Source organism: Oryzias latipes, chromosome 14 (genome assembly GCF_002234675.1).
Source record: "Oryzias latipes chromosome 14, ASM223467v1".
Taxonomy (NCBI): Eukaryota; Metazoa; Chordata; class Actinopteri; order Beloniformes; family Adrianichthyidae; genus Oryzias; species Oryzias latipes.
In genome coordinates, this window is record NC_019872.2 from 939,522 (window position 1) to 956,670 (window position 17,149).

The 17,149-nt window shown below is 39.6% G+C and overlaps 1 protein-coding gene across 2 annotated transcripts; it reads right to left on the bottom strand.

Moving 5' to 3' along the window:
• Positions 1–326: 326 nt before the first annotated feature.
• On the bottom strand, positions 327–11,050 carry panx3 (pannexin 3). Of its 2 annotated transcripts, XM_023962728.1 has the most exons (6): positions 10,870–11,050; positions 9,944–10,136; positions 3,991–4,133; positions 3,423–3,637; positions 1,188–1,939; positions 327–785 (listed from the first exon to the last, which is right to left on the bottom strand). In XM_023962728.1, exons 2-6 carry the CDS (start codon positions 10,128–10,130, stop codon positions 727–729), a joined length of 1,356 nt encoding a protein of 451 aa, XP_023818496.1. In that variant the 5' UTR covers positions 10,131–10,136; positions 10,870–11,050; the 3' UTR covers positions 327–726. The 2 variants fall into 2 exon arrangements, with proteins under 2 accessions (XP_023818496.1, XP_023818497.1); XM_023962729.1 differs by lacking the exon at positions 10,870–11,050 and having other exon boundaries at positions 10,009–10,120.
• Positions 11,051–17,149: the final 6,099 nt, after the last annotated feature.

Consider the following 17,149-nt stretch of genomic DNA (forward strand, 5'->3'; position numbering starts at 1 on the left):
CCTAAAAACTCTTCAATGCTCTGTTTTAAAATATCATTTTCAATCCAAAAGTTTTCATGCAGATTCCATCTTATTTCTTTCTCACTCCACACATCTGCTCCTGGTCCAGGTCTTCTATCTAATTTTAGAACCCTATGTGTATATGAAAGTGTTTTGCTGAGCACCGCTAGGTCTGTGGAGAAACAGTTTGTGTGTGTTAGCCTGGGGGCAGTGCTGGCAAAACCACAACTGCAGCAAAAAGTACTGTACGTGTATGTCTGTTATTTGAAATAAACAACAAAAACAGGATTGGTAGGAAAACTGAAACAAAGAAGATGCAATCAAAATCAAGTTAATCATTTTTAATATTCATTGTCATCAACATAAATCCCAAAATGTAAATAATAATGACATTTGTAGCATTCAGACATTTTGTAAGTTTAAAATATTACTTGTGAAACTGCTGTCATTATCAGTGGTGTGCTTGGAGCCTGATAACACCAGACAGTTTCATTGGCACACTTTTTTGCTGTTTGGCTCTTTTCTATATATAGTGATGTACAGATACACAGAAGAAAGTTAAAATCACAATATTAACAAATGGCCAGTAGCTCAAAACTGGCAAATCCACAGACACACAGATCAGCAGTTTTAAGCTTTTGTTTGTGTTTTTAGAGTGTCAAGAACCAATTGGTGTGTGACCCCACCATTCCCCATTGCCCTAAGATTGAGTCAGTCCATTGAAGGTTAAAAATGACCAAATGGTGTGGTCTCCTTCAACTCATGGTACCCCTGGTGGTTTGGTTCTGTGAAAAGATGGAAATGGCAGTTAGGGCATGTTAAGTGCCACTGATCTGTCTTTTTTTAAAATCCGCCAGGATTTTGAAGACCTTTTTAGAATCAAAGGTCTGTCATTTTGCCCCACTGTAAAATTATAGAGTAAAGGAACACTGTTGTCATAAAACCTGATGATTATAATGATGGTTGCAATGCCTACAGTTGTAAACATTTTCAAAGTTTTACTTTATATTTGTTTGTTATACTTGCTCTGTATTGGGGGTACTGCCAATGCCACCCAATACGTAAAAGCACAAGAAACAGACTCCAGGCTTGGTATCACTTAATACGTTTTTGTGCGTCCCAAACAATAAATACAAGTATAGCCATTAAAAAAATGCGTTTGAGTGTATATATGAAGGTTGAGGTACCCAGGCTCATATTTTCCTCCACTAGAGGCCTTGTCTCCCTGCAGTTCACCACTCGTCCTTGTGCTGCTCCCAGAATAGTCATGATATCCACTAGGTTGAGCTTCCCTTCTTCCTTAGCCTCATCGATTTCCTCTGCAAGCTCCATTGCTGCCTCCTCACGTTCCTCGATTTCTTCTTGTGTGAATATGACATGTAAGCCTTGTCCTGCTGTTGTGTTGCTTAATTGTGGTGGTGCAAGGGAACACAAAGCTCTGACTTGTCCATAGGACTTTAAATGAGCTACATTCGCACGCAAAAAAAGCAGGAGAACATTAAGGTCATTCAGAGGGCAGCCTAACTTTCTACTCTTGAGGAGATCCAAAGCAGGAAGGACCTCGTAGACAGAGATAAAGGTGTTGTCCCACACAAAGAGTCGAAGGAGGCTAAAAAGAACTATTGGTGCTAGTAAGACATAGATTGCACCATTAGCCACACTTATCACTTGAAAGACCAAGTGTCCAATTATCTTGCACTGAATTAACTCTGGAACCCTGTTCTGATCTTGGAGAATACTTGTGCGGATAAAACAGTTGAAGTCATCCTTTAGGAAGGCCGAAAGGTGAAAGTAAGTTAGATAGAGGCAGGCAGAGGTCATGAAGGTCAAGAGGAGAAATCCTCGCAGGAAAAGCATGCTCACAAGGAAGTAAGAGTTTTGTTTGCACTGCAAGTATCTCTCAAGAAGTGGATACTCAAAGTATCTCTTCCTCTTGGCTCTGCAATCGGACAAAAAAAAAAAAAGTAAGCCATTAGTTTTTGGTCTTAAAGCAGCATACAATCACAGTGAAGTGTTTCTACTCAGAATTACGACGGAGTTTTAGGGCCACGGTAAGGAAAAAAATTCTGGCCAACGTGGCGAGATTAAAGTCGTCATGTCGACTTTAATCTCGTCATGACGAGAAAAAACTCGACACAAAGTTTCGAGAAAAAACTCGTCTTGTCGAGATAAAAGTCGAAATAAAGTTTCAAGATTAAAGTCGCAAAAAAACTCGTAAATTTACGAGATTATTGTGGGAGTGAGCATCATGCAGAGCAGCAGGTGAACGCCGTGCAGCAGATCAGACCGACTAAACTCAGTTGAACAGGTGAGCTGAATGTTTATTGATAACGTTCCAAATGTCTGGAAGCTCATTTGTTTGATTTACAAGTTATTAAAGTTTTATTTATTGATGGTTGGTTTGCAGGATCTCTGCAGCCCAATGAAGCCATCGGGTGTCCCTGCAGCTGTTTGCTTGAATCCTTTCTTCCTCCACCAAAGACCAGATCTCTATGTTTGTGTGATGCTTCCGTCTGAGGAGGAGCAGCACTTTTTGCCTTTTTCAACGTTGTAATGCTAATATAACAGACTATTTTCATTCATCTTTGTTTTTTAATGATCAAACGGGTCGCTTCATCTGCAGGAGGGGGCGTATGTAACACTGTTTACTTCCGCATTGGTGTTAGGATGACAGGTTCATGACGTAATGTGACAGATGAACTTCAGGTTGTGTGAATGAAAAGGAGAATAAAGGCTGCAGTTGTCCACTACACCAAAACGTGTCTCTGAGCTCCTTATTTTACAAATGAAAGTCCGCTTTACTAGCACTGAACCCCGGAAAGACGGCTACACTGAAAATAATCTGATTTGAGTCACCAGAAGGCTCAGAATCTCTTTGTTTTAAACCTATAATCCGGAAATAAAGATTCACAAAAGTACGAGTTTTTATCTCCTAATAAAATTACTTTCTTTTGGTGGCCATAAAACTGTCGTAAACTCTTAAATACGAAGCCACTAGCTCACTAACATTAGCCATAACACTGAATACTCCTGAAAGACTCAGCTTCACTGCTCTCGCGCAACATTGCGACTTTAATCTCGAAACTTTATTTCGACTTTTATCTCGACACGACGAGTTTTTTCTCGAAACTTTGTGTCGAGTTTTTTCTCGTCATGACGAGATTAAAGTCGACATGACGACTTTAATCTCGTCATGTTGGTCAGAATTTTTTTTCCTCACCGTGGCCCTAAAACTCCATCGTACAGAATTGCTGAACAAGTCAGTTAAACAAGATATTTTTTCTAATCAGCTCTAGGTATTTTTCTTTCAATTGGCGATTATTATAAATGTGACAGTGACACCTGCAAACCAGGTTTCTCAGCCTGTAACTAACCAACATCACTTTGGAAAGTGTGTAAGCTGAAATTTGTCTGACACTTACCTCTGAAGCTCAGCTTGAAATGTTAGTGGGTTTTTGGTGTTTTGGCGCATGTCCAGAATGCTTTGGGCCAGCCGGATGGAACGGTTGTACGATTTGTCAAGTTCATCAATTATGAAAAGAAGGTCTGACCCAAGAGTGGGCATGACAAGTTGGCGCCAAATTAGCGCTGGCAGATACATCAAGATGGCCATGGCCATCAGAGAATAGGGAAACATCTAAAAGAACAGTAAGACAAACATTTACAGAAGAGTTATCCATATAGATAGGCTGACAAGAAATGGAATCTGAAATTAGTCTAATCTAATCTAATCTAATCTAATCTAATCTAATCTAATCTAATCTAATCTTTAATTAAAAACCATAACTTGAAATACAGAAGAATTAAGAATGAAATTTATCCCCACTCTTTGCCAAACTAGGCTTAACGTCAACATTTAGAATGCAAATAGTTATTTTTGAGTGCTGTATATGTGTGAAGAAACAGGAAAAATGCAACAACAGTTGTTTGGTTAGGTTTGTAAAAAAAAAAAAAAATGTTAAAAAAGTCAACAAGAAAGTTTACACTTACTTTGTGTACCCAAAGAGATTGCTCTTCAAAGTTCCCATCAGAATCAAACTCGTGATGCATGAGAGAGTCCCAGCAGTACGTGTCCACATAGCTGGCCTGCTTTGCAGTAAAATTACTTGGAGTAAAACAGCTGATCTGGGGCCCTGTGAGAAAAAAAATGATGTGAGCTTTAACAATTTCTGACAATGTAAGGAGTTTGCTGTAAGAGTTTGTGTTAAGCACTACATGTTTTGTGCCAATACATACATTCACATTCTGGCGGTCTGTTCCCTCAGAACGTTTTTTCCCTGACACACGTTTTCACATGGGAATAAAATGGAAACTTGTCTTAAAGAAATAAGATGGCTGTGTGTATTTTTTCCTCCCTTACACGTATTGTATTTTTAGTTCACCACGCTTTTACCACAGATGGTCCAACCGGGCCACATCCCAGCGGTCCGTACCACTTATAGAGGGTACTCCACCCTTTTAAAGAAGGCCTGGGATGAGGCACACCCTTGTTTCTCTCCACCTACTTTAGAGTCGTGGGTGTGACACAGTTTCACCCAGCACCCTGCACAGTTTCCAGCTATCTGTGAATAGAAATGTGCAGCCACTAATTTACTCTCAAGGTGGGAGTTCACTACTAAACCCACCAGCTATATGGCCAGTCATCTGAGCCATGCATAAATGTCTGTAATTAGCCTGCATTTTAAGACTGAAATCAACTTTGTTTTTCATCGCATCAATGTGGCAGCTGGGGTTATAATGAGAGACGTTTTAGACTGGAAGGTGAAAAAAAAGACTTAGTTATGTAGGCTGAAACAGGAAAGTTTCTATATTTTTGGTCCTTCTGAGCCAAGCTTATTTTAAGGATCCTCAAAAACATGGACTTAAGAGGAAAATGTGTGTTTAACAGGAGATTTCTTCAATGTTGGTTGTAAAAAGAAGTTCCTGTGTTTATGTTGGAGTAGGCCTCTATTATTTGTGCATTAACTTTAGACGCAAATTTTGGTGATGCAGTTTTTCTCTGTAGAATCCTAAGATTATTCTATTATATTGTTGCTCTATATTGATGCTACTAATGTATGTTGGGTTTAGTAGTTTAAGGTTCTAACAACATAGAAAGGCAATATTATTACACAAGGAACTCTTTAAACAAACCACACTCTTCTGTCAGAATAGTCCCAAAAGCTCTTAGAGCTCTGTTCTACTGCTCATATAATTGATGCTACAGTAACCTCATTGCTGCACATGTACATTTGTAATACAGTTCACTTCCTCTGCCATCACAGTTAAACTCAGACTCATGATCCATGCAGTAAAACCATGGCGGTTTAATTCATGAGTAACGTGTGCAATCGCCCAGGATGCAATTACAAGTGCCAAAAAAAAAACAAAAAAACGCGTTGACACTTTTTGTTGTGGTTGCTGGTTTTCTTGACTAAAACCATCCAGTTTCATGTGCTGTAGTTGAAATATGCACCAAGATTCCAAAACTGTCATGTCAAGGTCTTGTTCTAAAGACCATATGATGTGCGCTCTCTGTGTAAAAGATGCAGAAAGAAGCCAACTCACAACTGCAGAGGAGGTGAACCGGTAACAGGAAGTCTGACTCTTAGAAGGTAAGAAAGGTAGGGGGTGGAGGAGGCTTTTGCACTTACTGCCTATGATTCCAGACGGCACAACACACAAACTGCTGCTTTGAAATGCTCTCTAAAAAGAAAAATGTTGATCCAACTTAAATAAATCACTTCAATTAGTAACAACAAGTAATTGAATATATATATATTTATATTATATGTATATGTGTGTTTTTTCTCTCAACGCTTATATTGAACTCATATATGCTGGAGTTTAGTTCATCTGGCCTTGTTCTTTCAATATTAAAGACAAGAATGACCCAGCTATGTCTTGCACTACAGGGCAGGAGTTCAGCTATTGTGAACTCTGCCTTCAATATTAGAAAATCCGTCTTTCAGCACAAGGGGGTTGGTCATCATCCCCTCCCTCTCTAACCCATGGTGCAAAAAGAAATAAACACAAAAGGTTAAATAACTACCGTAGTTAAAACAAAGTAAAACAGCTACACAACAAAACACATGGACAGAAATCCGCATTTAAACACCAATCTGCCCAGACAGCCAAAGGGGAAGATATCCCAATGCGTCCTTACGTAATGACGCATTGACAGCTTCATAATGAAGTTACACCAACTTAATTGAAGTAACCCTTGTGCTATCCTAGGCACTTTACCATTGGGAGTTGGGTCATCTAGACCCACTAGACAGTGCTCTGAACCTTTCTTCTTCAATGATTTGTGATCTTCACTGGTGTCCATGGATTACATGAAATCTTTCCACCTTTATCCACCTTTGTCATGGTAGGGAGAACATGTCAATGGAAGGGGGGGGTCATCTAAGATAGCACAAGGGTTAAGTTGAATGAAAGTAAAATAGCTATGTCAGACAACTATGTGTTATTTTTAAGTTGATCGAACTCAAAACAAGGATTTATTTTCACTAAACCAAATAATTAAGTCAGATCAATGTAAAAAAGTTCATCTTTCCAACTACAGCCCAAATACTCTTTTTAGCAAATTCATAAAAGTAACACATTTTATTAGGTTTACTGGACTATGTAAAAGAAACTGAAAAAGACTAAAATCTTGAGGATAATTTGCTAAATAGCTAATAAAGGCTTGCACCTAATTAGGCTAGTCTTGTTAATGAGCTTATTGGTAGATTTCATTCATGCTCTTCTGCTGTTCAGATGCAACAGACTCTATTTTATTTGTTCTTTATTCAGTTTTATTGGTACTTGAGCAATGTAAAAGAAAACGTTCTTAAGTTTCCATTGTTGTCCATTCATGAAGCCGACATAAATTATTGGAGTTAATTATGTGTTGCAGTGACCTCATAAAAAAAAAAAAAATAAAATAAAATAAATAACGGAAAATTTTGCCAATTTCACCAGAAGCCAGCCTTCTTTATAAAGAAAACCCAAAATGATGCATATTAGATGTGAAGTAACTTACATACTATACATTAATTGCGAATTCATCTAAATAAGTAAATTTTACCTATTTGATACTTAATAAGTATCATTGAGATTATATTTTGCTTTCGTGTTTGTTTGAAAACAGGCTTCAGCTCTTGGGGGTGAGGCTTGAAAGGAGAGGGGGGAGTTGTTTTGCCCAGGGGGCCAAACTAGCCAGGACCGCCTCTGAGTAGAAGGGCAGCCTTGTGCGGCGCTCATACAAGCCCTGCAATTAGGGTTTGATGTTGTGGTGCAGAACTTTACTGCTCTTTGAGCAAAACTTTTTAACCCTTGTACTATCCTAGGCACTTTAACGTTGGGAGGTGGGTCATCTAGACCCACTAGACCAGGGGTCGGGAACCTTTTTGGCCAAGAGAGCCATAAACGCCACATATTTTTAAATGTAATTTTGAAAGAGCCATACAATAATGTAGTGTCCCTTTCCCACACTGAGGCACTGAGACTTAACCTCTTTTAAGGTTCTTTATTCTGGTTACTGCAGACCACAACAAACGCCGTACAATTAATTCAGCAGCTCCTGAATCTCTCCAGCGAGATAAAAGCGCTTCTCCCAACTTTATATTCCCCTGCTCCCGCTCCAGCCCTCCCATTTCCCTTATTTGGCCCATAGCTGAACCCCATTGGTCCAAACTACCGAACAACAGGCTGAGTGACAGAACTGAGAGCCAATCAGATCTCTGCTTGATGCGTTTAGTGAACTCCAGAATTTATAACGCGGCCCAACAGCCACCCAGTTAAACTCTGTCCGCGACAATATGTTTAAAACTAATTATACAAATAAATGTGGGCATTTGATGAAATTTCAACATTTTTAAATGACAATAAACATGTGGATTCTATTTAATAACATTGTTATGCTGTTGCTGATAAATATTTCTCGTGGTGGTTTTGCTGATGGTCTAGTCTGGTTGATACGTGGTGAGTTTCTGCTTCATGCAGGCGTTGAGACTTTAAACGTGATCGTAGGTCTGAATGTTCTGCAGATGTGAGACAGACGTGGAGCCAAACACACACTCACACGCTGCAGTGAGTGACGGGCAGCGGGTTTTACGTTTTTACAATCCCTGCGCGATTCACCTGCTGGCCGTGCCCACAACCCCCCCACCCCACTCTCTGCTTTCTTCCTCACACATCCCGTCCCCGCATCTGCGCGCTCGTTCTCAGAGACGGGAGCGCGCAGTTTTAGGCACGGCAATTCACAGGTTTCCAGTTGGTACAAACTCTGTGAAATAATAGATAACAGTAAACTGATAGTTTTCTCTCCAAGCACCGCTACTACTACGCGCCTCTGGCATCGCATCGCACCCGAGAAGGACTAATGAAAAAAGAAGTATAATTAAAGATTTGTCTGCGAGCCACATGTGACCATCAAAGGAGCCATATATGGCTCGCGAGCCATAGGTTCCCGACCCCTGCACTAGACAGTGCTCTGAACCTTTTTTCTTCAATGATTTGTGATCTTCACTGGTGTCCATGGATTACATGAAATCTTTCCACCTTTATCCACCTTTGTCATGGTAGGGAGAACACGTCAATGGTGATCTTGACCCCATAGGATAGCACAAGGGTTAAGCAAGAAAACAATAATAAAACTGCAAGGCAACAAATAAATGTCTAAAAATTGTACTATAAAGATTGCACACATAACACATTAGTTTTTCTTTCTTTAAAAGGGCGTTATTGTTTTTCGTTTAAAAAGTGATATTTATGCCACCACATTCATGACTGATGAAAGTAAAATCAAAAATAGGGAGTGACATGAGACACAACGCATGTGAAAACATTTGTATTGCAAACGCAAAAATATTTTTTGAAAGCAAATATTTCATGTTTTAATCTGCTAATTAGATCTGCTAATTTTTTGCAGTGAAGTGGCATAAATATCACTCGGTATGTGTAGTTAGTATTTTTCAGCATGATAGTGTAAATGCTGTTGTTCTAAGCCATAGCCCGTTGTGCCTCTTTTGGTCTTCCAAGCTCTCTGTAGTCCAAATTACTGACAAGGTAAGATAGAAATACTCAACCACATGACGTGATTTAAGAGCTGTGTGACCACATTTTAAGAAATTTTTTCATTGTGTTTCCACATAAAACACAATAACTTGTGACTTTTTTGTAAAACTACTTAGCATAAAGCGGATCTGAGATTTCTTTCCCTGCTCCTGTTTTCCTCTCCCAATTCCTAATTTACATTGGTAAGTCAGTCCCACATTTACATCCTGTACAAAAATTCTTAGCTGAGACTGCAGCTGCAAATAAATTCGACTTTAGACTGCAATCAAGTACCGTTGTCAAACCAACTGCTCAGCAGATGAAATGTCTACTTCAGTAGCAACCCCTCCCTGCAGCTAATCAACACATCCTCTCATTTAACTCAGAAAGTAGAGAGCTGCCAGAGCAGAACTTAGCCTTGTAATTACAGTTTGCCAGTGTTAGTAAGCTGTGCTCTCAATCATGCTATCTAGTAATTGCCATCAGGAGAATCGGGCTGATTGCAGTTCAGCTCTGTCACAACCAGCCATACTTCAAAGTCAAGGGAGTAGTCCTCCTTGGCAACAGATTGCCAGAATTACACATGTAAATATTCATATAAATATACATGTGATCTCGGATGTTGTCCCTGAAATCCGTCGAGGGCTTTCTATTTATAAACACACAGACATGTGACCCCTCAAACTGGGAGGAAAGCCTTCAAGAGATTCCAAGAACAACATCTAAGATCACAGTCCAGTAGACTTCGGAACAGCCATAATCCTTTGGAGAGCCCTCAAGCTCTTTGGCCCCTGCTAGAGGACCTGAACTGGAAAATTATCTGACTGCTCCAGGGTGAGTTGGTCAAATAAAACTACATTTATGAGAGGCGGCCACGGAAAAAAATCCTCAAACACTACTTAAAAGAAACACAGAGGCTCACCTAGAGAGATCTCGCGGACAAAGGCCATGCACACCAGCATTAGCGGCAGCCCGACAGACACATACTTGATAACCTTGTCTAAGGGAAGCTCCAGTTCCAGATGGCTGATCCTGAAAATCCCAGAGTTATCCTGCAGCAGGGCATCAGATAGCATGGCCTTTGCTGCTGCTTTGGCAATGGACATCATGAATACCTGAACAGCAAAAGAAAGGGCAAACCTTTTATGTCATTTTATTTACGTAATTGCTTGCCTTCATAATCTTTCCCATCAGTACCGGTATTTATCAAAGTATGAGTTCTTTTTTTTTTTTTCCATACGATGGATTATTAGGGCCACCATAAAAATACAATAAACAGAGAAGTTTTCTTGAGTCTTAACAAGTAAGTCATAAAATTATGGGGGAAAAGTTGTCATTTTACAAGAATGGAATTATGAGCTAAAGAGTCAATATTTTCCATGATAAATATATTTTAAACATCAACAAAGAAAAGAACCAATAAGGTGACATAGAGCACATTGTCCTTCATTCAGCATCGGTTTAACATAAAAGGAAATACTACATCTTTAAGGACATTGGAAAGAGGACCCTGGGCCTCTTCAGAAGAAGATTCTGGACCCACAATGGGTGGATTTTCGCCGAGTGAACCGTTTATGCCTTCAGCAGTATATTGGCAGAGATGCGAATGCATCATGGCAAATAGATTCAGATGATTAAAAAAATAAAAACATAAATCGCTTCATTGATGGATTTCGCTGGCATGTAATGTAGATGGAGGCTTAACAACCAATTTTACCTTATTTTACAACATTATTATCATAGATTTATAATTTTTATATTCTTCTTATGGCCCTAAGACTCCATCAAATTATATTAACAGGATGAAATGTTGACTTTAACAACTGATAAAAACTCCAATCTGCTTACCTTAAGTCTTCCAGCCCTCTATGGTGAAATAATTTGATGGAGCAAGCTGTCGCTCTGAAGACCTACAGAGTGTGCCGAGTGTAAGAGAGCTCCTTAAGTATTCAAGGAGTGGTTTGGTAAATGAGAGGTTGGATTTGAGGTAGATGGGGCCTGGGCTGGCTCTAATTACAGGGTAGACATCTGGGAGCACACCGACACCCAGATGGCAAAGATAGCCGAACTCCAGTCTCCAGTACTGTGTTGTGAGCCTTGTGTGAGTGTGTGTGTGAGTGTGTGACCACTCATATGTGCATCTGTAACAATTTGCTGCACGTACTCCGTGAAGCACTCTTGTCTGTTCGTCTGTGCATTGAGGAAAGTTTTACCTGGGTTTCAAAAGTCAGCATACAACATGTCACTTGAAAGAATAGGTGCATGCAGTTAAGGATTCAAGGATTCAAAGGGGTTTATTGTCATATGCACAATAAGGAAACTGGTTTCCCTGTACAATGAGATGCTGACTTTGCTGTCTGCTGTGAATGCCAAAAGGGTAAGGGTTAAATAAAATAAAGAATGGTTTTGACTGTATCTCATTGGACTGGTGCTCATATCTTAGATTCTTTAGATCACCCCCCCTGCCAGCCTTGCTCATATCCCTCTATTCATATTTGTTTAGTTACTTTTCCCTCATTTTCGTTATGTATATATATTTTCTTGCTAGCCTGACTCGCTCCTCAGAAGAATTTGCAGCTATAGAGCATCGCTCACACCAATCAGATCATTAAGCTCAGACAACACACAACGTTTGTGGCTGTGTGGGCATTTCCCTTTGTGTAAAGTTACGTTCTTTTTTATGTCGCCTTCTACGTCGAGTGTCGGTGCCCTGCGGTTGCAGAACACGAAGCCAGGTGACGTTTCCAAAGTGTAACGTCTAAAATCTCGGTTAACATGATGTCTTTATAAGGGTTAATTATAGTTGACGTTTATTCTAGGTCAAATTTTACATGTTGTTTCTATACTCCTCTGCACATTTCAGAAACTGTCTTCTGTTTTAGTTAATTTTCCTAAAATTCCATTCTGTAGATGCATATTTCTTCCCCTATTACCCTTATGCCCCTTCACGTTTTTAGGCTCTTCAGTGAAGAGCAGCCAAGTACAAGACATTGTACCCTCGGATGCCTTACATCTGCCTCATAAAGGACAAAACTGAGAGATTAATGCTGCGCAGCTTAACTTTAGGGTAAATTTAATGATAGGCAGTCTTATTAGTTGATGCCTAGTGTTAATAGAGCAATAGTGGACCTTGGATCAAGGTTCAGGGTTTAGGGTTGGCTAAATGATAAGAAATTATAGTTAGTATATAGATTTTCTGTGAAGATTAAACGATTAGATTTGTTTAGGTTTCAATGCAAATTCAGCACATTTAAATTTAAAACGTTAAGTAAGGATTTTTAGTTATTACCAAAATAAAAAAATAGTTATCAACCAACTTCAATTGAACGCTTTCAAAAAGCCAAAAAAAGTGTGTGTTGTGGAGAGAGGCATAAATTCACTCTACAACCAATTCATAATGTATCCAGATATTCAGCCAAAGGAAGTAACTGAATTAACTAAATGGAGAAGCAGTTGGAATTTATTCTCCTGTGTTTCACAGGTAAATTATTACATCCTCAGCATACTGTGGGCCATGAAGTATTTAGTCAGGCACCAACTGTGCAAGTTCTCCTACTTAAAAAAAGAAAGAGGCCTGTCATTTTCATCATAGTTATACCTCAACTATTAGAGAGAAAATGAGAAAAATTCCAGAAAATCACATTTATCTCATTCTTGGTTCCAATGCAATATCAAAGATGGCAGTGGATATAGGACAACCTTGCTGTACTGAGAGTTGTATTGGAAATAAAGCTTATCTGTCACCATCAGTAAGAACAGAACACACAAGGTTAGCATATATCAGCTGTACCTAGGAAATAAACCACTCACCTAACCCAAATCTGCGCAAGGACTCAAACATATAAAGACCCTTCAGTCTGGTTGAAGGCTTTGTGTGTGTCAAGAGACAGAATCACTGTTCCATCAACACCATTGTGCTCAGCAAAGATGGTATTAAGGAGGCTCCTGACAAGAATGTCTGCCTGGGATGAACGTTGTTTGGTCAGGTTGAATAATAGTGGTTAGGTGATTGTTCAATGGAATCGTCAAAAATTTAATAATTACTTTCTGGTCAAAATGTTGGAGTGGAGCGTTAATGGCGGAGTAGGACGTGTTTCTACGGCTCCCGCAGCTTAATATCCTGTTTCGTATATTTTACGAAGAAAACTACGACAAAAAACGACCCAAAGTATCTCTGAAGATGCCTAGACCACATAAGACCACAGACCTGGCTGCAAAGACGGACAAAACTGGAAATAAGCCTGGCAATGAAACCGCAATGAGTGGAGAAGAGCTAACGGCGGCTAACGAGCAAGCTACAGCTGTCCCCCCAGCAGGGATTCTGGATGTGGACAAATTGGTGGAGAGAATATCCACTGAAGTGCACAAAGCTATGCTAAAAGCTGTGGAGGAGGCTTTTGATAAAAGGATTGAACCGGTGCTGCGGGCACTACAGACTTGCACGTCGGAGATTGCTGGTTTGGGTACTCGGGTGAGCTCAGTGGAGCAGCGGGTGTCCGATCATGAGGACATCTGCAGCGGCCATGATGCGCAGCTTGCAGGTTTCAAATCTCAACTCGAAACGGCGCTCGCCAAAATTGATGACTTGGAGAACCGAAGTCGACGTTGCAACATCAGAGTCGTGGGGCTTCCCGAAGGGAGCGCGGGATCTAACCCGGTTCTTTTTGTGGAAAACTTTCTCCCGAAGTTGGTGGACGTGAGCTTCAAAGGAGGAGCGGTGAAAGTGGATCGGTGTCACCGAGTGCCGGCTGGGGGGAGGACCCCCGGAAAAAGACCTCGGGTATTTCTGGTGAAACTTCACAACTTTCAAGACAAAGTTCGGATCATGCAAGCAGCAAGGAAGAAGCAGGCGTTAAAATTTGGCGACGCCCCTATCATGATATTTGATGATTTTTCTGCTGCGGTCTCCAAGAAGCGTGAGGAGTTTTCCGCTGTGAAGCGCAGGCTTCGGGAGAGAGGCCTGCAATACGCAATGCTATATCCTTCTACACTCAAAGTCTGGCATGGGGGCCGAAGCAGGGCATTCGAGCGGCCAAAAGAGGCTGCACAGTTCCTGAATGGGCTGGCTGATGACGGGCCGGCCCCTTCTTTGATAAGAATCATGTCCTGGAATTGTAAAGGTCTAAATGGTACAGTAAAGCGTAATAAGATACTGTGTCACGTTAACACAATGGGAGCAGATGTGATGTTTTTGCAAGAAACACACCTTAAAATTTGTAGTCAAACTGTCCTTCGCAAACCCTGGGTGGGCCACTTATTTCACTCAAAATTTAATTTAAAATCAAGGGACGTGGCTATTTTAATCAGGAAAAATATTCCATTCATCTGTAATGACTCGATCTCTGACCCACAGGGAAGATTTATTATTGTTACTGGAAAACATTGTGGCACACCAGTTATTTTAGCAAACATATATGCACCCAACCACGATGATGAACAATTTTTTCAGAAAATAATTTCATCTATTCCCAATATACATACTCACAGCCTGCTTCTTGGTGGAGATTTCAATTGTGTTTTAGATCCTTTGCTCGATAGGTCTTCCAATAGCCAACAAACACTTACCAAATCTGCCAAATTGATTAGACATTTCTTAAATTCGGCCAATCTGGTGGACCCATGGAGAGATCACAACCCCTCTAAACGTGAATACTCATTTTTCTCTCAGCGTCATAATTCATATTCAAGAATTGATATGTTTCTGGTAGATTCCAAATTAAAACCGATAATTAAAAAAGTACAATATGAAGCTATCGTACTGTCAGACCACGGTCCAGTAACATTACTACTCGGGTTCCCAAAATTTCCAAGCCCAGGAACATGGAAAATGAACAACACTTTTTTAACGAATGAATCCTTCAAAGAATTCATTGACTCTCAATTAGCATTTTATTTCGAAACAAACGACTCCCCTGACATCTCTAAACAGTGTCTGTGGGAAGCAATGAAAGCCTATATGCGCGGCCAAATTATCTCGCACAGTGTTTTTAAGAGTAAAAAAGAAAAATTAGAAAAGCAGTCACTTGCCCAGCAGATTTTGAAACTAGATCAACAATACTCCTGTAATCCAAATCCTCAAACCCTAGCGGAACATACAGCATTGCAGACTAAGTTTAATCTACTATCTACAAATGACGCAGTGAAATTAATAAAACAGACAAAACAACATTTTTATGAACATGGGGAAAAACCAAGTAGACTTTTAGCTCATCAAATTAAAGTAATGGCGGAAAGAAATCAAATTGAGGAAATAATAACAAAATCGGGCACTAAAGCCTCTGACCAACAAGCAATTAATACAGAATTTAAAATGTTTTACAAAGATCTGTACTCATCTGAAGTTGAAGATGCTAACCTTGTAAACAATTTTTTTGAAGATCTTTCTATTCCTTTAATTAGTCAAAAGAATAAAACAGAGTTAGAGAGCTCAGTTACATTGGAGGAAGTAAAACAGGCCATTAAAGACCTTCAGAGCTCAAAAGCTCCAGGACCTGATGGCTATACTGTTGAATTTTATAAATCTTTTATTGATAGGCTGGCCCCGGTGTTGTTGCAAGTATATAATGAATCTCTCTGCCTTGGTAGGCTCCCCCAAACTTTTTATCAGGCAACAATATCTGTGATCCATAAAAAAGACAAGGATCCTACATCTGTGTCCTCATACAGACCTATAAGCCTTTTAAATGTTGATACTAAAATTCTGGCAAAAATTTTAAGTAACAGATTGGAATCAGTTCTACCTACAATTATCCATGCCGATCAAAATGGTTTCATTAAAAATAGACAGCTATCTCATAATCTTCGTCGTCTCTTTAACATCATCTTTACAAGAGGTGAAAAGCCCACACCTGAATTACTCATCTCATTGGATGCGGAGAAGGCCTTTGATAGGGTGGAGTGGTCTTACCTCTTCTTCACCCTTGCAAAATTTGGTTTTGGAGACAGTTTCATCTCCTGGGTCAAATTATTATATGCCTTTCCAGTCGCCTCTATTCAAACAAATGGCTATAGTTCAGAGTACTTTCCACTTGCCAGGTCCACAAGACAGGGCTGCCCATTATCCCCTTTACTTTTTGCTATTGCAATTGAGCCACTTGCAATCTCTTTCACTTTATGCGGACGATCTGCTGTTATACGTCTCAAATCCTAGCATTTCTATTCCAAGTATAATGAAAAAACTAGAATTCTTTGGATCCGTATCTGGCTATAAGATAAATATAAATAAAAGTATAATTTTTCCAATTAATGACACCCGTGTCAACATATCTGGACTTCCCCTCAAGATTTCATACCAATTTAAATACTTGGGAGTTACAGTTACATCATCGGTAAAAGAACTTTACAACCAAAATTTCGCCAAACTAGTTGAACAAACCATCATTGACCTTGAGAGATGGTCTTTTCTTCCACTCTCTCTTGCCGGTCGTGTGGGGGTGATTAAAATGACAGTGCTGCCCAAATTTTTGTTTTTGTTTCAATCTATCTCTCTCCACCTAAGCAAATCTTTCTTCAAAAAATTAGACAAGACAATACTGGAATTCATTTGGAATAAGAAAGTCGCTAGGATTAGACGGGGGTTTCTACAAAGACCAAAATCCTCAGGAGGGATGGGCTAACCAAATTTCCAGCTTTATTACTGGGCTTGTAACCTTAAAAATATTTCATTTTGGATCACAGAGAAATCTCCAAACTGGATGGAGATAGAACAGAACCATTGCACCCCTTCTTCCCCTAAGGCATTTTTTTTTGCAGACATAACTACAATATCACTAAAATACATTAAGGATTTGGTTGTATCCCACACAGTCAGAATATGGAAACAAATTGTGCGTCATTTTGGCCTGCAGGCAAATCCATTATCAGGCCCTATTGTTAAAAACCATTTGTTTTCTCCATCAATGAAAAATGATAATTTTGCTGACTGGTATGATCGTGGACTACGTGTTTTCAAAGATCTCTATATTGATGGTTTGTTTCCATCATTTGAACTGTTGAAAGACAAATATAACTTGCCTAACACTCACTTTTTTAAATTTTTGCAAGTAAGAGACTTTGTTAGACACAACTCTCCAAATTACCCACAACTCCCAGAGGAATCTGTTACCGATTCATTCTTTTTGAAAGAGGC

Bases quoted from the DNA above. Each gene is read 5' to 3' on its own strand.
- panx3 (XM_023962728.1), bottom strand. From the start codon at position 10,130: ATGATGTCCATTGCCAAAGCAGCAGCAAAGGCCATGCTATCTGATGCC. The intron at 1,940-3,422 runs GTAAGTGTCAGA...GTCCGATTGCAG, and splicing joins TTTCAAGCTGAGCTTCAGAG to AGCCAAGAGGAAGAGATACT. The intron at 786-1,187 runs GTACCTCAACCT...ATCTTTTCACAG, and splicing joins GGAGGAAAATATGAGCCTGG to AACCAAACCACCAGGGGTAC.